The 23,334-nt window shown below is 47.1% G+C and overlaps 1 protein-coding gene across 2 annotated transcripts in view; it reads right to left on the minus strand.

Annotated features, from left to right (window-relative positions):
- Positions 1 to 23,334, minus strand: part of LOC101621046 (chromosome unknown open reading frame, human C16orf62) — an 81,742-nt gene that overhangs the window by 27,110 nt on the left and 31,298 nt on the right. The window contains exons 15-26 of one of the 2 annotated variants that reach the window (XM_004691737.2): positions 18,276 to 18,322; positions 17,413 to 17,524; positions 16,815 to 16,931; positions 15,053 to 15,106; positions 12,940 to 13,020; positions 12,071 to 12,133; positions 11,708 to 11,793; positions 10,236 to 10,316; positions 8,295 to 8,358; positions 6,148 to 6,246; positions 4,571 to 4,648; positions 3,709 to 3,823 (exon numbers count right to left, since the gene is read on the minus strand). In XM_004691737.2, coding sequence (XP_004691794.1) covers positions 3,709 to 3,823; positions 4,571 to 4,648; positions 6,148 to 6,246; positions 8,295 to 8,358; positions 10,236 to 10,316; positions 11,708 to 11,793; positions 12,071 to 12,133; positions 12,940 to 13,020; positions 15,053 to 15,106; positions 16,815 to 16,931; positions 17,413 to 17,524; positions 18,276 to 18,322 — 997 coding nt within the window. The remainder of the gene's footprint in view (positions 1 to 3,708; positions 3,824 to 4,570; positions 4,649 to 6,147; positions 6,247 to 8,294; positions 8,359 to 10,235; positions 10,317 to 11,707; positions 11,794 to 12,070; positions 12,134 to 12,939; positions 13,021 to 15,052; positions 15,107 to 16,814; positions 16,932 to 17,412; positions 17,525 to 18,275; positions 18,323 to 23,334) is intronic. The other variant, XM_012731900.1, reaches the window with a different exon arrangement.

Here is a 23,334-nt window from a genome sequence, read left to right on the forward strand (position 1 = left end):
CACAGGTGGGCAAACCGTGGCCACAAAGGGCTCACTTTTCCAGGGCATCGCTGGACTCAGCCTCGGGACTGGGGCACGGCACTCAGGAAACATGAGTCACCACTACTGAGGGCCTCAGCCTGAAGCCAGCTGTTGGCCAAACAGACCCTGTCACTGCCACCCCGTGTCTTTAGCTGCAAGGCCCATTGTGCCATTCCTTCCCACATCCTTCTGGTAAACTTATGATGTTATTTAAAGCCCACCCTAAACATTACCTCCATCATAAACACCTTCCTTTCTGAGATTAGAAACTGTAAAGCCAGAACAAGGGGAAAGAGAATCTGCTCACAACAAGGCCTGCCTGGTAATAATCTTCTAGAAAGAACCTCTGACACGAAGAAGTGATCTGGTGAAGTGGCTGCAAGAAAGCACAAACAGACACCACCTGACCACTTCCAGGGGCAAGGCTTAAGGCCTTTGTTTCTCCAGACCAGGGTCGGGGGGCGGGCAGGGAGGAAGAGACCAAACCCCTGGGTGGCCAGTCTGTGCCGGGCCGGCCGGCCATGTGCGCCCAGGGCCAAGCTGAGCCTCCCTGCAAAAAGCCTCCGCAGCAGCCTGCACCCACCTGGCCGAGGGGTCAGGATCGGCCAGACCCAGCCCTGGACAAGACAAGACACCACCACAGCTGAGTGGAGGCACCCAGGAGAAGAGAGGGGTGCGGGCTTATAACCAGCTGACAGAGGATGTTTGGGGCGGCAAACAAAAGAAACTCATTTCCATGAGCCTCATTTAATTTATATTTAGCCTCCTCATTCTCAGTAATTGAATGTATTATTTATTTTGGCCAGAAATTGCCGCGTGTGGCTTTTAGCACAACAATAATAGGCTTTTAAGGTTTAGCACCACAGCATTTAGAGACCCGGGTAAAAGTCACCAGATAAATTATTAAACAAGAAGTGGATGCCACATCGCTGCTCCACTGCAGGTGCCTCAAGTGAGGGTCGAGGCAGGTGAGGACCCCCCGCTCCCCTGTAGAGAGCGCCGATGGCAGGTGCGAGGGCCCTGGAATGTTCCGAGCTCTGGCACCTGCAGCAACCCGCTGCTCCCCTGCGGCCGGCAAAGCCAAACTCAGTGTCCCCGAGGTGGGGGCTACTGCTCCCTCACAGGCCAGAGCCAGCCCACAGGAGACTCAAGCATCTAACGCGCCACCTGACTTCATTTCACACACCCGCGGGTCTAGGCGGCGCTGGTGGCTTGCGGGCGACAGCTGTTCAATTTTGCTTGACTGTGTCTCTCGCTAACCCACACTCCTCGCCGGCAGGCACTAGGAGAAGCTCCCTGTTTACTGACACACGAGAGCAAGCGCCTGCTCTGCTGGGACCTGCAGTCTGTGGGGAGAGGGGGCACCAGACAAGAAACAGGACAGCAAGAAGTGCAGGGCGAGCACCTGAGTGCCGCGGGCAGGCGAGGGTGAGGAGCCTGGTGGGGAGCAGGGCGGAGGGGAGGTGCCGCCAGGCCAGCGGGCAGGGAAGCCCCTAACAAGGCCACTGGTCCATCCCTAGCCTGCTAAGAACAGCAAGCTCCTGGGGGCAAGACTGCTCCAGGGCGGGGAGCAGCGAGCACACTGGATACCGCGGCGCATCTTCACGCAGCAGAAAGGGCCGGCGTGGCTGCTGCGTGGTCTCAGCCCGGGACAGAGGCGCGCGGCGGGGGTCGCGGGTGGCCTCGCAGGCAAGGTGCTCGGTTTAACTGCAAGTGCCCCGAGAAGCTACTGGAGGTGCGGGAGTCTAGCGCAAATCAGGTGGACTTTGAGAAGGTTTCTGGACAATGATCAGGAAGGAAGGCGTCAGCGCCAGCAGGTCAGATGAGGAGCAGCCGTCCTAAGGCGCAGGGAGGCCGCCCCACCCAACCCAATGGGCCGGGGGTGCGCTGCGGTCCGGGCGCAGCTGTGATGCCAGGGGAGAGATGGGCGGGGAGGACACAATGGCCCCCCACCACATACTGCACCACAGAAACCCCCAAACTATTCACCGGACCTTCCTGGCTGCATTGCACATGTAGGCATCCTTGCCCCGTGCTTCTAAGGCCTTGGAAAATGGGACTTTTAGCAAAATAACATAGAACAAAACCAAATGAACCCTTGGCTGCCTGACAGAAACAAGAGGTAAGTTCCTACAGCAGATTTCTGGTTACAGAAACACCTCCACACTTCCAAATAAAGACCCAAAACACAGCTGATGTGAAGCCACTCCAGCCTGCTTATTCCAGTTCGGGGTGGTGGGGGCTTGGGTCTCCCTGCAGCTCAGGGGCCCACCCTGGACAGGACTCGCTTCCACAGCAGGGCCGCCACCCACACCTGCTCCCACCCAATGTGGCACTGAGACACCAGTGAGACTCACGTGCCTGGTGTTGGGATGCGGGGGGAGGTGCGACAGGAGAGGAGGTGCCACTCCCCACAGGGACCCCAGCTGCGTCTACAGCACCATCATCAATATTACAACGAAACAATGTTGAACTTACCATCATTCAAGACCTGTTGGCTCTCAGTGGAGAAAGGCCACGGTCTTGAGTGAGACAGGTGAGGGCTCAGTGACGCTAGCAGACTTGTTAGCCACTCCTGTCTCTGTTTCCTCACCTGGGAAGCCAGGCACCAACTACGGGAGCAGCCCCACCGGCTGCTGGGATGGCATGGAGACTTTACTAGCAAAGGGCTCGCTGCATAACAAGTGCTCCTGGAAGCACGGAGGCCCCGGACCCTGCACGCCCTGGCAGCATCCTGCACCGTGACCTCTGAGGGAGGGTTCTCATTCCAAGCACAGCAGGCAGGCCGGGAGCCAGGGCGTTGGTGGCGCAGAAGCAGCCCTCAGTCAAGGGCAGATGGGAGTCAGAGAAGGGCCCTCTTCTTGCCCCATGGACGGGGTATCACGTGGCTGCTGGCGGCCCCCCAGAGTCGGGAATGCTTCTCAGCTGCCCAGCAGCCAACCCATTGGGGCTCTCTTTGTGGCTTCCTTCCCTTCCCCATTTCACCTCCCCATCACCTGAATGGCACTTGTGGGGTGCACCCCCAAATCCCTCTCACTCACACCCCTCTCCCTGATGGCTTCTGTACTGACTACAGGAATGAGAATAAGCAGAATTTCCCCCTGAACAGCAAGCTGGAGGGGATTCACTCTGCTGACTAGTCTCCACTTGTGCGTCTCTGGGGTGTGAACACAAAACCACAAGAGTGAGAGTGCAGTCCTGATTTCCACAGCTCTCAGAGCGCTGGGCCCCACACATCTGAGCTACTTGACTTTCCTTGCAGGAAGGTCATCCATGTGTGTCTGAGGTGCTTCTACTAAAGAAACATTTAAAACTCACCGTTTAGTAATCACTTTCTTTTTTCTTCACCCTACATAGTACATTCAGTTACAGTTACACTCACACACACTCACACATACAATCACACTCATGCAGTCACTCAGTCACAGTCACAATCACAGTCACTCACAGTCACTCACAATCACACCCACACAGCCACACTCACACAGTCACTCACAGTCACAGACACACACACACACACACAGTCACTCACAATCACACCCGCAGTCACATCCAGTCACACACAGTTACTCACACAGTCTCACACACACAGTCACAGAGTCACACTCATACACACACACACACGCACACACACACACGGAGCACTGAGTCAGCTTCCCTGAGCAGGCAGGAGGGAGACGGGCTTACCTTGGGAGAGGCACTGGTTAGCCAAGGCCACCTGACCGGAATGCAGGTAAAGGTTGAGGCGGGTGAAGATCCCCACTAGGGAGGGGATGGTAATGAAGCAGTAGGCGACGCAGGCCTGGAAGAAAGGGGGAGCGCAGCGGTGACGCGGGCAATGGCACGCGGCAGACTGGTATCCTGTTCAGTCCACCCACCATGTGCTTCCATGTGGAAATGCTTCAGATGACCCATCTCCCCATGCTAAGCCCTCTTTCCCTCCTGCTCTGTCACAGGGGCAGGAGAGGGAAGTGAGGTGAGCGTGGCATGTGGAAAGAAAATCCTCAGCCATCATGGAAGGACGCAGAGGTGACACCCACACCCAAGACTTCAAAATATGAGTGGTTACTCAAACGGGGGGAGGGGAGCCTGAGGTGGTTCACTCTGAGGAGAGAGGTAAGAGGTCGGGAGAGGGTGAGGGTGCTTATTTTTCCCTGTGTGTTTTTGGCCTGATTTCTTTTTTAAAAAGATAAAGGTTTGAGCAGCATACAAGAAGCTGGATTTTTATTTTCAACATTGCAAACTTATCAAGAGGGGAAACGGCACCAGGCCTTGCATTTACTGGCACGGCAGAGACGATTCAGCTGGCCCAAAACTGCAAACCCATCTCTCAACTACCTCCCTGTAACATGTCTCAAAATTCACTCTTGATCCTTTCTTTGGAGAACATTAAGAAAATTAGTCCACAGATATGCAAGGAAAAGAGAATCTGGAAAATCAATACCAAACCACCGTATCGTGTCTTTTTCTGGGAAAAGCAATTTAGAAACTTGCAAACAAAACAACTCACTGGAGTTCAAAGTCCGTGAGCCTTATCTTTAGAACATACCCGAACAAATGCGGCTGTCTTTCTGGAATGATTTCCTTTCATTACTTTCCTTGTTTCCATTGCCAACCGGTTTACACTCTGGATTAATCAGTAAACAAAACAGAAATCATAGTAAAAAGGGTGGCTGGGTAACAACTTCCTTATAGGTGGGGACATGAACACCATACAAGTCAATGCGAAGAAACTCACTGAGACCGAGACTGGTCAGCACTGAACCCTGAACGGCGCAGGGGTCATCAGATCTGATTCCATCTCAGCTTGAGCAAACATCTCCAAGAGGGTGAGAACAAAGGCCCTCGGTGAGCTAGCCGTGCCTATCCACCACAGTATGAATGATTGTTTCTCTGGATTAATGAACAGCCAGGGTTCGCTCACTCTTTCCAGAAACCCCACCAAGAAGCTTACGAAGCTAGAGGTCTTGAGAGAAACTTCCCAGTCAGAAAGCAGATCACACCATGTAGCCGTGCAACCCTCGGTAATACCAGCAGCCCTGGCGTGGCTCACAGCTGGCCTGTTACTTCATTTAACCCCCAAATTCCTACAAGGTGGGTGCTATTTCCGCCCCAACTGACAGGTGAAGTCTCTATGGTCAAGCCTTAGTTTAATAATACTGCAGGGCTGACAGCCACATTTACTCTCCTTGAATTCCTCATGAAGCAATTACAGTCTCAGAAAACCTTTCCACAAATTTGCTAAGTTTGAACCTATGGTTCCCAAACTGATACCCCAGTGCTACCGTGATACATCAGGGTATCAGCAGAGCAGACTCAGAGGCTCCCCATTTTTCTAGGGAAGCACAGCAACACTTAGTTGTGTAACACTGCAAAGCACTGGTGTGAGGTCGTTTCAGATTCAACAGCTTTGAATCACAACCCATCGAACACATTCCATTTCTCGCAGTGCTAGCATATCTTTGTGAAGCTGAGTTTTCAAAGCAGCTGCGGTGATAAAATACAAGTACCATGCACAAACCCATGCACAAACTGATGGGGCGAAATATCCACATGGAAGAGGAAATAAAGGTGGTGGTGGTGTCCAACAGGGTTCCTGGGGGCAGACAGGGCATGCCCAAGAGGTAATGAGGGAAATTAAAAAAAAGAAATTGTTTCCCTCAATTTAGTGACATTGTCTCAAAGGGCTACAGTGTAACTATGGCATGAACACTTCAGTCCTTTGACATTGACTTCTTAATAAACACAACAGCTCCTTATGCCTCTTGGCCTGCAGGCACCGGGAAGTCACCACAAAGCACTGTGACCCATGAAGTCTGGACTCCACTATGCCGCAGGGCTCTGGGTCAGTATTTCTGTAACTAAATAATCAGTGCAATTTACTTAGCTTTTTCCCTGTCGGCACACAGGAATGAGAATATGCAAATTCAGAGGGGAAAAAAGGTCAAAAAAACCACCAGATTTAAGCAAAGCAGTTGCTTTGTTTGATCTCTGAGAAATCACTTTCCACATTTCTGGCAACCGAAGCAAGAAGGGGCTAGAAGAATCCTAGTTTAAAATTGAGGCTGATATAGATGGTCAATAAATGTAGACTCAGAGAAGCAAATGTGGAATAAAATTTCTTACGTGAATCAGTTGCACAAGAACAGGCTCCAGATTGCAAAACATGGACCTGGCCTCGACATAGAAACTCAGCTGCTGTTCAAAGTCACGGCCGAAGGAGACCTAGAATCCAGGAGAAAGAGCCTGACAATGTCATCTCTGTGTGGCTGGGAAGGTGTTGTGATGACAAGTCACCAAAAGTCCCAAAAACAGCAATGGGGAGAAATGTAAAGGGTACACAGACAGACAGACAGACAGACACACACACACGCATATACTCTAACCAGGTTTTACATCCAGCTATCATTTAATCATAACTATTACCATCTCATCTTAACAACATGTGCATTGGAATAGAATATAAACACCAAAGGATAAAAAACAGAATCTCCAGCTGGAAACAAGGATTCCCAAGCCCAGAAGGAAACCACTGCAGGGGTTCATGGAAGGCTGTATGTCCACTAGGGCCTCTCCACTAAACGTTGCGTTATTGGGGGCCGCTGGGTGAGAGGGTGAGAGCCACACCTTTCTGCTTCTTGGGGCATTTCAACCTCCACCGCTCGGGGGGACTGCTGAGCCTCAGAGGGAAGTTTCTCCACTGTTCAAAATCCTCTTTTCCTATTTCTTCAAATTTATGAACAGCTGGTTAGCAGGACAAACTTTACTGCTACAGTGGTGACCTCCTTGTCCTAGAGAGGCTTAACCTTGCTACTTCATGGTAGCTATCAGGTTTCACATCTTGTTTGCCATTATAACCCGGTGGCTTTCAGACCAGGTCCCAGAAGGCTCAGGGCCACGTGATCAGCATCAAGCCCAGGGCACGGGAGAGATACCTGGCAAAAGCCACAAGAACATTATCTGACGTGGGAAAGGCTTATCCTGAATTGTCTTCAAAGCTGCCATCCTGCCCACAGCCAGGTGAAAAGCTCCACTGACCGCCATCATGGAATGAGTCTCACTTTCAAGATGATTCCCAAAGTGGTCTAATAATTTCATCTTGGTCACCTTTTGTCCTGACATTTCTAGTGAAACAGAGGATGCTGGCGGCAGCTGGTGTTTCAGCACTAAGCACCAACGCCGGATGGCCATGCGGTTGGCTTCCAACGAGGGCAGCAGCGACCCCCGCCACGCGGCCTGTGTGTCTGCAGTGTCCCTCTGCAGGCGTCCCATCTAGCGGCAGCGGCTGCCCCCACCCTCCCAGGGATTGGCCCTGTGACTTGTCGTGGCCCATGCAGTGTGGCGGGACACAGCCCAGCTCACCATGCTCTATCTAACATGGCCTTAAGAGGCCCTGTGGCTTCTACTTGGACCCTCACCACCCACGAATTCAGCTGGGACACTGATGGTGAGAGGACCATGGAGAAAAAAAGAGGCCACGTGAACAAGGAAGGAGCCTGCCCAGACACAGGAGCAAGGCTGTCCTGGGCCCCCAGCCCGAACCCTGCTGAAGGAGCAGCCTGGTTACATTCTGACAGGACTGTAAGAATGAATAAAACCCGGGTATTTAAGGCCATGCATGAAGTTCTGGGGTGAGCTGATAGGCAGCGAAGGGCAGCAAACAGGGACAAGAACGGACCCTTAGAATTTTGTACCCCAGCATCATTTTACCCTCATCTGATGAGATACACATCAGGGGCTTCAGAGAGCCCCCTTTGTCCCCATTTTGGTGGCCCAGTTGTGCGTGTGTCCAGGGCTAGTGGCCAGCTGAGCATTCCTTCACTTCACAGCAGTAATTCCTTCTGGGATGGGCCGCCAACCAAAAGCAACCCCAAGACACCCAATCCCTGCAGGACCCTTCCCCTGGGGCAGCAGAGCTGCAGGGGTGGAAGCCTGGAGCCTGCCTGAGGGATGCCGAGAGACCACAGACACGCAGGCAACGCCAGAGACCCCAGGCCAGCTGCTCCTTCCCGGAACCCCACCCTGGACTCTTCGTCACAGGAGCCAATTAGGGCCCCCACCCTGTTTTATTTTTTCCTTCAGCCAGTTAGTTTGTCTTGGCGGCCTTTGCCCCCCGGGAGACTGCTGGCTAATAAAAGATGTTTTCTAATTTCATCTTATCTCAATAAAAATGAAAACACCAGAGATCCAAATGCTAGCTATTTTTACCAAAATAAAGATAAACAGTTACATCACATTTCCCAGTGCACGGCCACTTCTTCCCCAATACTTACCATTTTGATAAATCCATTAATCAAATATGCCAGCATTCTTTTCTCATCCTCAAGAGTGAGTGCACTAAAAAATAATTGTACGTAATTAACGTTGAGAAATTAAAACTTCTAAAGAAAAAAAAACACATAATAAGCAATGTTTCACAGGTAAAAACATCCTGCATTTTCTAGACTTAAAAAATTCCTTTTGCTGGAAATACGTAATCTACGTCAATAATTTAAGTGAGTTTCTCATCTCTCTCTAGATGCAGTTCTTGAGATATATTTAAGAGAAGGTAGCCTTCTCTGGCTTGGAATTTGGACAGCAAAGTCCAGCTGCAGATACTGTATACTTCAGAGGAAGTTGAGCTCAGCATTATCAAAAATTTCAGCAGAGTTGAAAGAACTTTACAGTAAGTACCACCCACACAGTCCCAGCGAGATCCTATCATTGTCACTTGACAACTGTTGCTTTTTCATGTTACCATCCAATTCCCTTTCCATCCGTCACTGCATTTTATTTTGGGGATTTATCTTAAAGGCAATCACAGATCTCAGTTGCTTTTATGTGATAGTAACTGCACGCAAATATAAATGAGAAAATTTCAAGTTCTAAGAGTTTCCATGATACATTTGAAAGTCTATAAATAGTTTCCCAGGTTTATTTTGGAACAATTTTATGAGTCCAGAAAAAATAAAGAATGAGGGTTCTTGTTTATTGTTTTGTTCTACATGAAAATTGGTCTTGGCAAAGCCTGTGTGCCCTCCCAAAAACTAACAGCCCCTGCAGTCTACATTTCCCAGCATCCTTTGCAACTGTCAGTATGGCAGTGCGGGCCTATGGGATGTGGATGCAGGTGATGCTGCCGTGTGAGCATTCCACGGTGCGTCCCCAGAAATCAGCCACTGTCCTCCAGTGGCCACAGGTGACAAATGGCCATGGTCCAGGGAAGCCACCTTCCACACGGACAACACCCAGAGGAATTTCAGAGCAACAAGCCACAGGGCCCTGGCCCCTGGGATGTGCTAACACACAGCTTCCCTTCCCCACATACTGGTCTCACACGTTTAGCAAGGCACAAATTTCCTATTTTACATAAGCCAAAAGCCAATATCTTACTCTAATACAAGTGCCTTCTCTGGATGCTTTTTGTGCTTTATTTCTATTTTTGTCGAACAAAGGTCTACCAGTTGCATTTAAGATAAGTCTCAGTATTTCAATTTTTACAACTAACCATGAAGTTGAAAGCATGAAGTCATGAAAAGAAAGACTGTAAAATTCAGAGGAAGAAAAAGAGAAAAATCATACAATTCCTTTGTTGACAGTTAAGTTCCAAAACAATTTTCCCAATTCTTATAACATCTTCCAGTAAACCAAGCTGCTTGTCCTTTGGAAACTAAAATTTTAGCCACAAATAAGCAGAAACTGATTTAAGTACAATCAGATGGAAACATGTTATAACAAAACAAAACAACTGAAAAACAGAATGAAAATCTGGCCTCTGATCCAAAGGTAAGGTTAGAGGGTGGGTCTGAGTCTCACACCTATTGATGAGCAAATACGGTTCTTGTGCAAGAAACATAAGTCATTTCATTTGAACTTCAAATAATTTGGCTAATAATGAGAAGAGAACGTAAAGACTCTTCTCATGGTAACTGGGTTGGGGAGCTCATTATTACAGTATCTGTTACTCTCAAAAAATCTCCAGGAGACGTGGAGTTTGAGTCCACTAAATGAAACCAGCCTTGTTCTCCAACAGCAATTTCTTTGTAAAAACATCTGCCATCTCATTTTCTCAGCCTCCCTCCTCTCCTGGAATGTCCTCGTTACCAAGAATCTTAATAGATCCCATAAAATAGTATTACTCCCAGTGGCAGCTTAAAGCAGTAACCCCGGGATGCAGGATTACATGGTATTAAGACTCCACCCATGTTACATTTCAGTCTTAAGACATGACTTACTTCACAGAGTCGTGCATGGTCTTGCAAATGTGCAAAAGGGCGTTCAGAATGACGGGATCCTTGGTGGGCTCCTGCTGATGCCTAGGAGACATTTAAAGGTAATGGCAAAAGCTATAGTCATTGACTGGCAAAAGTGTTCTCCATGGTACACAGCTGAGAGGCAGCAATTTATCTGGCTGGCATTTAATACGGCCCAGCCACTATAGGCCATGTTCTGGTTCTCTTTTAATTCTTCTTTAAATAACAAGTTTGCTCAACTACACATATTGTAACTTGGCCTAACTGCAAAATCTTGACAAAACTGCTACATTTCCTAAGCCAAGCAAAGGGCAAGGCTGTTTACTTATGTTTCTGGAACTTTCTGAAGCTATCTACAACTATGTTAGATGCCAGACAAAATTATTAATTGTTGGTTTTTCAAATAATATAAAAGGAAAAGCTCTTCTATTAATACAAGAAAAGCAGTATATTTGTTCTGAACACATGAAATTAATCTTTTTGAAAGATAACATAAGGACCATAAAACATTATATTCCAGTAACATCTGATTTGACTTTCCAAATCATATATTTGACCATCTATAGATTTAATATTTAAAGTAGCTTTACCTTTTGAACTTAACCTTGTCCTACAATATATGAAATGCCAATTAAATCCATTACATATCATCTAATTTACTTGAAAATAAATGTATAGCTTTTAAAATAAAAAAGTCATTCCTGGACCCTCCCTAGGAGCGCAACAAGTTAAAACACAGCACTGCAAGGTGGTTGCAGCTGCTTCAGTGCCTATTCAATTCCCGGCCCAGAAGCTGACCCACAGGGCACAGCAGACCTCTCCTGTATCCCCGCTGCTCCCCTCAGCAGTGTACTTTGTCGATCTGCCTGTTCTGCTCCCCACTATGTCTCTGGTGAATCCTCTCAGTGACCCAGCACCTCTGGCATGCACCCCAGTTCTGTGCATAAATAAATATTTTAAAAAAGCCATTCCTCCATGTTCCACCCGGAATTATTTCATGTACTACCTCTAGTGGGCAGTTCAGAAAAACAAAGATTTGACCAACAAAATGGAAGAAATTAATCTGAAGACTGGTGGTCATGTAAATAAAAAAGATGAAAACCTTTCTGACTCTGCTACTTCAATAGCATGATTTTATTTTTATCTTTTAAAATGCTGGCAGTTCATCACTAGAGCAACTCCTTTCAAAAATAGCTTGCAAAAAAAAAAAAAAAAATGCAGGTGTGAAGCTCCGTCAGGTTCATGCTGCTTTCCTTACCCTGTCATTTTAAATGCTGATGACAAACCCTCAATGGAGCTGCTCCTTTTAATGTGGTTTTCCTCTCAACATTATTTTAGGGATGAACAGCATGCGTGCCACTAGCCAAAAGCATAAAAACTGATTTACTAGCAACAAGCTTCATTCACAAAGGTGGTGGGAATCAACGTTTTCGGTTACAAAGTGTTTCACTTACTTTATGAAAACTTGCATGATGCATTTGCAAACATCCACCCGCACACTCTCTTTTTGGAACATGTCCAGAAATGGCAGAAATTTTTCCTAAAAATAAAAAAGCACTCTACTTGCAATTTACAGAAGTTACTGGAGAGGATACTACAGATAGTGTTTTTCTTCCAGTCTATGCGTATTATTTTTCCAAGTGCTGGTTAAAGTTGTAATGACATAAGTACTTAAGTTGTTGAAACCTAAACTACTTTATAAAAGGAGCTGTTAAAGTATTTATTTTGGCCTAGAGCACCATGAAAAAATTACTGAGACATTAAGGGACCTGTGACTCAGATACACATTTCCAAGATAATGAAGGCATGTTACTTACCACTGAGAAAAGCACCGAGAAGTCATGAAAGTGGGCAATCACTTTCTTAATGATTGACTGAAGCTGCAACATGAAACAACGCATACATCTTAGTAAGACTTGGATACTTTTAAAAAGGAAACGCTTTCATAATTTGCCATTGTAATTACATCCAGGACACCTGGACACTCACAGACAGGGGACAATGGGTTAGGTGACGCTGCTCTTGGGCTGAGCTCGCCCACCTAACTCCCTGTGACAAATGTCACAGGGACAGCAGAGCAGATTAAACAGAGTGATTCCTGGAAGATGCGTAGAGCAGTGCCTGCCTGTCAACATGTTTACGCATGTGAATGAGCCCTGGAGTCATCAAGGTGGCTCAGCTCTACCACAATGGCTTGAAAGCCACAGGCAACACAGAAGTGAATGGGAATTGCCGGGTTCTAATAAAACTTCATTCATAAACTGAGCTGTCGGGAGCACACATTATGGTCATGAGGGAGCGACATGGCAAACATGAACAACTGGGAAATCCGGGTGAAGAACAGGCATTCTCTCAACGTTCCATTACGCTTTACTTCTGAATAAACTGAGAAAACATAAGCACCTGTTTATTGATCTAAGTCACATCTCCCGCAGCCTCACAACCACTGTAGCAAGGAGTGGGGGGGTGGGGGGGCGGAGCAGGCTCCTCGTAGGCCTGTTTCACAGGTGAGAAAACTGAGGCCCAGCAAAGATTAAGGGACTGACTGAAGGGCACACAGCTGAGACACGGTGGAGATGGATTCAACCCTGGGACAAACCAACCTCACAGCCTGACCCATGCGACACCCACCCCTCCTTTAATCCACCAGGTAAAATGCCCCAGAGTACAGACACAAACCTATTACCTGTGGGTAGGAGTCTTCAAAGGCACGATCTGGAGTCATGTGCTTGATGACATCTGCCAACACCGTATTCACCTCTCGCTTCTACGTGGGGAAAATAAGTCACACTTGTAGCACACACTGCACAGCAGTCATGGCTTTTTTCTGGCGCAAAGGACTAACATTTTTAGGAGGCATCACACACCTTTCAGGAACACCTTCCAAAGAGAAATCACACCTATAGCCCAGCTCTAAAGATGGTCTGTGATGGCTGTGTCCACGCCAAGTCCAGACTAACACACAGTTCTAGAAGGTTCCCGGGTGTTAGCTTGCCCATTTTCCCTGAGTGCTGATAAAGTGGGCTGTATCCCAGGCCCCTCACCAGGGAGAACAGTGAGGCATCAAGGCTCTCTGGGCAAAGCAGAGATGCCCCACTTCCTGATGTGTGTTCTGAAGCTGCCAACCACAGCCCAACTCCAGGCCAGTGCCTGCTTATACGGCCTCAACTCTGAGAATGAGTCACACTCAAACTAGAAGGAATAACGTTTCTTGATAGCAAGAGCTGTATGCGATTCACTTGCCAGTGACATAATGTGCCCTGGCACACAGCCATGCCCACGCACTCTCTCTGGCTGTTCCCGCGCTCCCACGGTGGGGCTGGGCACTGGTGCCAGAGATCACACAGCCCAACATAATACAGATACTTGCTATCTGGCCTTCTAGAGAAAAAGCCTACATGCCAGGCACAATGAAGCCTCCTGGCACACAGCACGTGTCAAGTGCCCAGCTGCCATCACGTGTACTCTCTTGCCTGGCACTTACAAGACGGCCCAGCATGGGCATCACTGTCCATTTGTACAGATGAGACAGAGGCTGAGAGAAGTTAAATGACTTAGCCAGGGTGACACGGAGGCTTTTTTTTTTTTTTTTTGCTTTTTAAGTCTGCCAGTAGCATTAGACGAGTCAATGCTCCTTCTGAATCAGGGCTAAGAATTAGGCAAAGGGGCTGGAACACTTTCCAGCAAGGAAAGCACTGAAGACCCTGAAGAGGCTCGGAAGCCCAGCTGGGAAGCACGTGATGGACACTGGGCCACCAAGCACCACGAGCTCAGTCTCACTGCAGTGGGTCAAAACAGATAAATCCAAGCCCTCAAGTCTCTAAAGATACAAACAGCCAGTGTTACTCAGGTCACTTTTGGGGGTGCTGGGGAACCGAATCCTTATTTTTTTTTTTAAGATTTATTTATTTATTCATATAGAACTGGGGTACAGGCCAGAGATGCGGAGGGTGAGAGGATTCACCAGGGACAGAGTGGGGAGCAGAACAGGCAGATCGACGAAGTACACTGCTGAGGGGAGCAGCGGGCGGGCCAGCAGAGGTCTGCCTCGCCATGTGGTCACCTCCGGGGCAGGCGGGAATCGAACTCATGCAGAAGTGGCTTAAGCTTCTTAGTGCTGTGCTTTAACCCGCTGCGCCACCAGGGAGGGCCCGAATCCTTATTCTAAGAACTAGTAAATAACAGGGACAACTGAACATCAGTACTATGCTTCTGTACAAGCTATTCTTTGGGGTAACCAAGCCCCGAAAAGAGGAGCTACCCTTTATGCACGGATCACAGCTAACAATAAAGAAGAAATGACAATAACTGCCAACCTCAACCCTGGGCAAACTCTTACAAACCATGAGGTGCCACCACCCACAGCCCCTTGAGTCTTCAGAAATAGTCTCTGTTCTGTGACAGCCTTGTTTTCTGGTTTTTCCCACACTGGGTTCTGGTTGGGGCCAGTGTCTTTGTTTGCTTGGGAAAAAAGTACATGCAGGTCACAAATGTTTGGGAAATGCTGCTTCCAGACACCTCTGGAAAGTCACAGTGTACTGTAGCACGTAGGTATCTCAGACACCCTTGTGGGAAAAATCCATTCATTTCCCAAGTTAAATACGAATGCAGAATGCTGCTGTTATCTATAGCACATATATCAAGGATCCATCGCACTGTGTAGAAAGGAAGTTTTTTTTTTTTTTTACTTCAGGCCAATGACCACTGTAAAATGCCTACAAGCCAAGCTAGTCCTATTCGCTATCACAAGCACAGGAAAATGTACATTCCTTTCAAAAAAAAATCCCAGTCACACGTACCGTAAAATGCTTGCAGGTGTATTCTACCCACACTTCGGCACAATTCACATACTCCTACAAAGAAAAGGGTAAAAATACCTTTACAATAAGACACAGGGTTGATCTCAGGGCAAAAGCTCATCAGGTGCCAAACCCTTCGAGGGCTCTGACATTTAAGAGTGACAGGAATTTCCAGAGTGGCTCAGCTATACAACAATCTGGCCCACTGACACAGCTAACGCTCAAAAGTGAGTTATGAAGAAACCTAAGTGGCTTCACCGAATTAGACTTTCATTCTGTACCTGATACTCGGGCTGAGACAGAAATCTGGGTGGCACTGCCATGCCAGGATATGCCAAGAATCAAAGGGACATGGTGAGGACGCTGGGAAGCCTCACTCCACCTTAGCAGAGAAGCTGACATACAGCTGGTGGAAGCTCCAGCTTGCCTACAGTGTGGCTTTTGCATGTTCTGGAAAAGGAAAAAAAAGTTTACTGCCCTAAAAATAAAATCTTGCCCTACAGAGGGGTGAAGTGTATGTGCTATGAAAATGTTAGCAAGCACAAAGGTTTCAGGTAAGAAACTGTTTGATTCAAGCAGGAGGAGGTGGGGAGGCAGGTTAGACAATGAGATAGCGTGGAATTCATAGTGACTTAGGGCTAAGCCGAAAAATGGCCAGGGAAAAACAGAGTCTGCAAGTGTGCCTCTTGTGTCAACACTTGGGGTGAGAAAGACGAAATGGAAGGGAAAAAAAAGTTACTGCATTCACACAAAAGCCAGGACTACTCTTAGGTCAAACTGGAATGCTAAGAGGGTAAACTGAGGAAGGTGAGTGTGAAGTCAACGACTGGAGAAGACTGTTTACACAGGCTTTCGATGAAAGGATACTTTTACCCACTGATGGTACTGGGCCTCACAGTTGCACGTTATCCTAACTACTTATCCTAAATAAGCAGTTTCAGTTAGCCAATCAGCGTTAACTAAGTAGAGCATTTCAACAGCTGAAGTTTAGTGGGGAATTTGCTACCTGTAAGTTAGGTACACAATTTCGTAAATAAGTTTCTAGGTTTTCAAAAGTGTACCACTGTCCTTCACGTATTATTAAAAAGTGTGGTGACTAGCAAGGGTTTATCATTGAGCTCATTTTAACAGCCCCTTCTTGATAAAAAATGATTGTATCAGATGTTAAGTTATCAATATTCAGATATTAGCTGTGTTAGGATGGAATGTTTGTGTCCCCACAAGATGCATAAGCTGGAATCCCAGTTCCCAACATGAAGGTGTTAGGAGGTGGGGTCTCTGGGAGGTGAGTAGGTCACAAGGATGACGGCCTCAAGAATGAGATTAGCACCCTTAGAAAAGGGGTGCCATTCAGCTCTCTTGTTCTTTCCCTTCCATGGCAGAAGCTGGCAGCCCGCAACCCAGAAGGGGCCCTCATCTGAATTCGACCACGCTGGCTTCTGTACTGCACTTCTAGCCACCAGAACAGCGAGTAACAAGCGTCTGTTGTTTAAAAGATGCCCAGTGTGTGGTATTGTTACGGCCACTTGAACTAAGACACCTTTGAATGTTTCAAATATTTGTCATGGCCTCAAGATGAAGATGTACTTCAGCTACGAAAATTTTAACATACACCTTTAATCAGTTCTTCATTATAAGTTAATATGGAATTTTCAAAAGTAGTATTATTGGGTTGAGAGGTTAGTATTATTTTTTTTTTTAAGAAAGAACATACAGCAAAGCTTGTACAAAACAGTCGAGCTAAGGTCCAAATGTCACCCACCTGTGGGTTCTTCAGTTTCGTGATAACTTTCCAAGCTTCATTGAGAATCTGAAGTCGGTCCCCCTCAGGAGGATCAGCCAGGGCCAACTTCAACCCCAGTGAGCGAAAAAGAAGATGCTGAGGGAAACATCAATCCATTATCACACTGGAGACTTGACAGAGTAATGTGAGGCTTAAAGAGTAAGTCACAACATTTGGTTCACCTCAGTTAGGGTTGATTTGCCAACCACCTTTCTGAAGTTCTACCACAGACCTATGCTGGTCAGACTGAGACACTCAGGACACAGCTGCTTTGTGTACTGGCCTAATTTGTGAGCCACACCTTTCCATAAATAATGAGTGAAAATACATTTCTAAATACATTTCTAAAGAGCAAAGTCTTTCCCAAACACTTCCCGGTGAGCTGACAGACGGACGAACAGAGCACTCATGGCGTCCCCTGTGTCTGACAGTGCCTTCCATTGTGTTTTCTAGAGACAGGGCTTTTGCTCACTCTCTGTTGTCTCAAGCAACCCCAGCGCTAGACTCTCCCTCCACAGTGACAGGCAGAAATGCTGCCTGTTTGCCCACCCACCTGAGCATGATGGCTGGAGCCTACCTTGGGGAAGCCAGACTCATCACACTCCTTAATCATGGCGATGAAACCCATGGACCTTGTGGCAATGAACTCGGCCTGGAAAGCTGACATCACAGAGTTCAACAGCAACGCACTGCAACACACACAGACCACGTCAGTAGGGCTTCACCTTAATCAGCGTCGCTTTACTTTCGGATCCGAGTTGCTAGGAAGGATGACTGACAGCCCTTTATTGGTAAGGCTGGGGAAATTTTTTTAAACAGACAACCTCTAGAGACTAATATAATGTTTTGTGCACATTTGGAACTTAATAAATGTTGAACTGACTGGATGAGTGAATGGCTGGCTGGATGTATGGACAGGTAAATAAGCAAGCAAGTGATCAAATCCACTTAAAAAGAGGTGGATTTTTGAAGGCTTTCAAAAGGCTGGTGCACTGATGAAAGGAAACATTAAACAATGATATTGATCCAAGTCACAAAAATACACGCCCGTGCATTATGAAAAGCACCATTTAAGATATAGAACATGACGATGCTGGGGCACAACAAACCCAGCCCAGGCTGTTTACACCCTACGATGGGAAGGAGAGCAAGGGATAAGCTTGTGTGTCTGGGAATCAGGAAGATCAGGTTCTTCCTGGCCCAATAACTTATCACAGCCCCACGGGAGAGGGAAATATTTCTGTACCCATTTTACAGAAGGGAGACTGAGGCACAGAGGGGTCAGATTATTGACCCAACATCCCAAAGCTAAAAAAGCAGAGTCAAGATCTGAAGTCACACCCTCCTGCCTTCCTGCTGGCCCATTCCGCTCGCCCAGCGGAAACAAAGCAGCCAACTGCATTTCCAGACGCCTGCTTGATGAACTTTAAAAATACTTACTTGTTTCCTAGTTTCTTGCATCTCTCCATCATCTCAGTTAGCAGGGCCTAATGAAGTTAAAAAATATAATAAAAACCATCATGTTGGAGAACCTAAAGCAAGATTTCTCACCAAGAAATTTCTCTAGTAACAATAAATGTATTGGATGGGGCCCTGGGTTCAAATCCAGCCTCACCAACTTCAACACGAAAACCCTGGGCAGAAACCATCCTCTGTGACCTGGCTTCCTTGCTCTTCAGCAGATGACCCAGGCAACACCACCAGCAGGTGGGCCAGAGGGTGCCATGGCCACGATGGTCTCACAGCCAGCAGAGGCAGAGGTAGGCTCTCCCTCTTCCACTCCAGAGGAAAAACCAAGCCCCAGGACAATGGTGTGCCATGACAGGTGACAGGGCTGGCTGCATCGTGCTGGCGTGCTAGGCCAGTCTGGTGTCAAAAGCCACACTCTGCACCACATCTCCTCTCTTATTTTAAAGCACATTTTCTCCCCAAAGGAAGTGTTTTACTCATGGAATACTGTTAATGGCTTCAGAACTCTGAAGACAATTATCTTGAAAAGAGCTCCTGTTTAAAAAAAAAATCAATGGAAGAGGTTTCACTTCGGGCAGTGGTCTGGGGAAGGTTCTGAGTGGCCCAGACAAGGTCAACCCTGAGACTAAAGGTCACCAACAGCAGCCTGGATCCCAAGTGGTCCCGGTGGCCCAGGTTGGGCTACACGGCTTCCTCACTGACTCTTCACGACAGCCCGGGAGGCCCTGGGAAATGACCCCTCCCCAGCGCAGTCCTGTGGAGTTTAAAGGTGAAGTCATTCCTGAAGGCCGATACCAATGCAGTCTGTGGAATGAAAGGCTGAGAAAGGTCTTCTGTAAGGATTACACATGTGCTCCGGGGCTCGCACGAGTAATCACCACTCAGCATCCACCCATGGAACAACTCGTGTGCCAGCCACCCACTGGGCGCAGGGCACAAGGCCACATGGCAGAGGACAGCAGGCTGAAACCCTGCCCTGAGGTGGCCCATTCTTTCTTGTACACAGGCCGGATACACACACATGCACTCACGCCAGGGAGACGTCTCGGCCCACCACTCCTGCAAAGAGGAACCAGCGCAAATGCCAACATATGGACAGAACATTCTGACTATTAAGACAAATGTTCTCTTTAAAGTCTTCTTTTCCACAAGAGAAGAATGCATTCAAAAGGCACCCAAGGAAGTAATTTTGTTTTAAAAGTTCTCTTGCAATTAGGACTGTAGGAATACCCTTAAGTGTCCCGGGAGCCAAATGTTATGGATCCCAGGGAGGACTGTTGAGGTTATTAATTTTTGTTTTTCCTGAGAAGAGACAGGACTGATTATTTTTGGCAAGAACAAGAACAACAGTTCAAACCAGACTGAGATCGAAACAAGCCTGCTGGCCAAGTGAGGCCAGCAGACCATTGAAAACTTGCAGCTCAGCAAGTTTGCGGACACACGTCAGAAGCTGAAGATCCATAAAAGGACCCCTGAAGATTCGCAAGGACCCCAACAGTTCCCTTATCCGTATAATTTTTTACTAAAAATTTTGTTGGAATTAGGAACTATTTCTAGTAGATAATTTTTGCTAAAAATATGAGTAAGAAATGTTGACTGACAACATTGTTGTGAATAAAAGTGTTATCATCCTCCCTCCCACCTCCAGCTCCCTATACGGGCTCCCAGAGCCAATATCCTGAGGTTTATCATTCTGGAGATCCTGTCCCCTGGGCATAGACAGTTTCTGTTACTGACTTCATTTTTTTACAAAACGGACAGTGTGGTTTGCACTAGTGTGACTTTATTTAAGACATCCAGCAGGGCCTTCCTCCCCTCTAAGCCAGCACACACATCCACCTCATTCTTTTCACTACCGAGGGACCCACACCCTGGACTTGGCACTTCTGTTATTATGAACACCATTGTTCAAACTGTCCCAGACTGATGAAGTTTTCAAAATGTTTTATCTTGAACCAATTATAGACTCCTAAGAAAGTGCATAAATAGATGTCCTGCCGGCCATTACCCAGCTCCCCCCAGGGGGAACACCTGAAACTTACATAATGTTTCAATGCAATGTGACTTCCAGAAGAAAGACATTAACTGAAAAAATGCAACTCACTGGAAAGAATTTACAAATGCAAAGTTAAAAGGGGAAAAGAGAGTCCCCTAAAATCCTGCCAACCACAGCTGGCCAGTGCTGACACTGTGGAGCATTCCCCTTCTGCTGTATTTCGCTCCCTGCTTTCACTCTCTGTCCCTGTATGACTCTACGGTGCTTTTCCTCGCTGAACACTATAATCCATACCTGTTGATACGAGCGTCTGTGACCCTGAGCCACTCCAGGAAGGGTTTGGAAGGTGTGGTGGGTCTGGTGGGAGTGAAGAGGGGACCAAGGAGTGCCAAAGATGCTGCTAAGCTTTTGAGACCCAAGTACCTCTCTGAGGCTCCTTCTGTGCCAGCTCTGAGTCGGTGCCTTTGTGTGAGTCATTCTGCTAACTTCTCGGAGAGTCCTGGTCTGCCTGCTGCTACCATTCCCATTTTACAGATGAAGCAGCTGAGGCTTCCAACTCGCTCAGGTCATCACAGTCAAAAAATGGCAAACCACATTGCTACATCAGTGTAAACCCTGAAGTCTTTCTAGATATTTCGTGCAATTGCTACACTTGAAGTGGGACTTAGAGGCTCTGACTGACTCTTGGGACGGGGGACGGCTGCTCCAAGTCACACTATAAATTGCACTTCAAACAGCCTACAACACAATGAGGTTAATAACGCGTACTGAAGACTGGCCTTGGCCCAGGTTAAGGCCCCTCAGGCAAACAGGTGTTATTACCAGTCTGAGTTAGGAAAACTCCCTGGTGAAATAGAAATAATGTGAGAAATTAAAAATTTCTCCTTCTACTGCCTAAGGTAAAGAATTCCTTTTCACTGAATATTTGAAAAACGAATTTTTTTTTAGATTTGAGCACATTAACTCTGGACTGGGGTAAGCAGTCTTAGTGTCTAACATTAGTTTGTGGCTTTGCCTGTCCTTTACATTTATAAAAATAACAAGGGAAATCTGCTAGCACGCAGGTAATTCTCATTTCAATGTAACAGCATCCGTAATATGTATAAATCATGGCAATATTCATAAACACTGACTGGAAATTTGTTTAGTAAAAACAGAAGTATCACCTTGGTGTAGAAAACACAGCTATGCTCCCCAACTCCTTTTTCCTATACTTCTGAAGTGGGTATATGACTCTAAGCTGGAGATAACCTTGAAAAGCCACAGGTAAATAAGTATATTTTAAAAATGAGTAAGACCAAAATTAACAGTGCTTATACAAATCCACATTTTAATGAAATGCCACGAAGACAAATGTTTCCCCTTTTATAAAGAGCACGAGTGAAACAGCCTAACTGCTAATTTCTGGACAATGCATAATATTAAAAGAAAACAGCAAAATCTCAACACTGACCAGTTGCGAGTGGAGGACTTTAGGGGCTATTTTTGTCCTTTTAACCTGCCCACCCCATCACCATGTATACCACATATAGTTAAGTACTAAAAGTCCAAATCTTGTCCATACCAGTTAATATGCACTTTTATTAATAGCTGTTTTCTGAATATAAAATCCTCTCCTATTCATTCTGTCTCTTGTTTTTCCACAGCTACCAGCTGCTCTGCCTCTCTCTAATCCATCTGCTATGCTCTGTCAGTGGGATTTTCAAGCACTGCATTTTTCAAACCATCTCTCTGATCAAAAAGTGGCTGTTCCATGATGCAAGTTCAACCAGCACTGCGGCCTGGCCCCACATGTCCTGTTCCCCACTCCCACGCAGCCTAACGTCTCAACTCTTGTCTCCTAGAAGGCATCTTACCTACCTCTGTCGGTATCGACCTAGCAGGTTCTTTCCTGGCCCCTTTCTTCGCTATCCCCTCCCCATCTGTCCCCTGGCCTTCAGTCAGTCTAGACCCCTCCACTTCAACGAATGTGTTGATGAGTCTGACCAAACAGAGTGATGGCAGCCACCCCCATCCGTCTGGTGCCAAGCAGGCGGGGCCCTCGGCCAGGTACTGATGTGCACGGTCACAATCTATCTCTGGTCTCCTTTTGCAGCTACTAGAAAGGGGCCCACAGAGGCCAGGCGGTGCAAGCATCAGCCTTCTGGCCCGGGCTCCTCCGAGGCACCGTCTCCTTCACCACACACAGGTGCGCTGCACCTCTTAGCAGGGGACGCAAGCAATTCCACCCCAGACCAGACTCCTGAAGCTGGGGGCAGGCCTCTTTGGTTTTCTGCTCCCACACACCCCCAACAAAAAGCCACTGGAAACAAAGAGAAGCTTATCAGAGAATTTCTTTTCCCGGCCCCAAGCAGGTTTTACAAAAACAGTGGCTTTTTTTTTTTTTTCTGTGTAGTTTAGGCCTGAAAGAAGGGACGTAAATCTGTTTCTCACTGTAATTTCAACTAAATTCTGTGTTCAAACAAAAGAGCCTTTCTGAATAACCAGCCCTGATTCGGGAGCTGGGCAGCGGAAGAATTTTGGTTTTCAATTTTGACTTGAAATTTCCTAAGGCAGATGAGCCTGGCAGAAGGCTCGTGTCCTTCTGCTCTACCACGCTTGCCTGCCCTGTGACTTACCAGCTGGCACAACTAAGCCAGTCAGCCCTCCCTTAGCGAAGCTCGGCCTCTCTGAGACACACTCAGCTCGGGTACCACAAGTGACTCGGCCCCACTGGCAAGCAGCTTTCAGCGTCATTTCCACCCCGTGTGTTAGCATCACGCACATTAACCTTCCATGCTGGCATCAATTCTTCTGTCTCTTAAAAATGATTAATTTTCTTTCAACAAGCCACGGTGAGTTCCTTATTTAAGTGCCCGAAGAATAATCAGAGTTTATTATTATTCAGGTGACCTAAATCTTTTTAATCAATCCTTCTAGCACAATAACGATTTCCTAGAGTTTTACTCCCAAAGCTCTATTCCCCTCTTTTCCCATCCTTTGAGATTACTAGTGCTTAAAATAAAAAAGAAGAATGACTTATAGCATGTACCT

This window comes from Condylura cristata, unplaced genomic scaffold (genome assembly GCF_000260355.1).
Source record: "Condylura cristata isolate star-nosed mole 26May11 unplaced genomic scaffold, ConCri1.0 scaffold00032, whole genome shotgun sequence".
NCBI classification, from domain to species: Eukaryota; Metazoa; Chordata; class Mammalia; order Eulipotyphla; family Talpidae; genus Condylura; species Condylura cristata.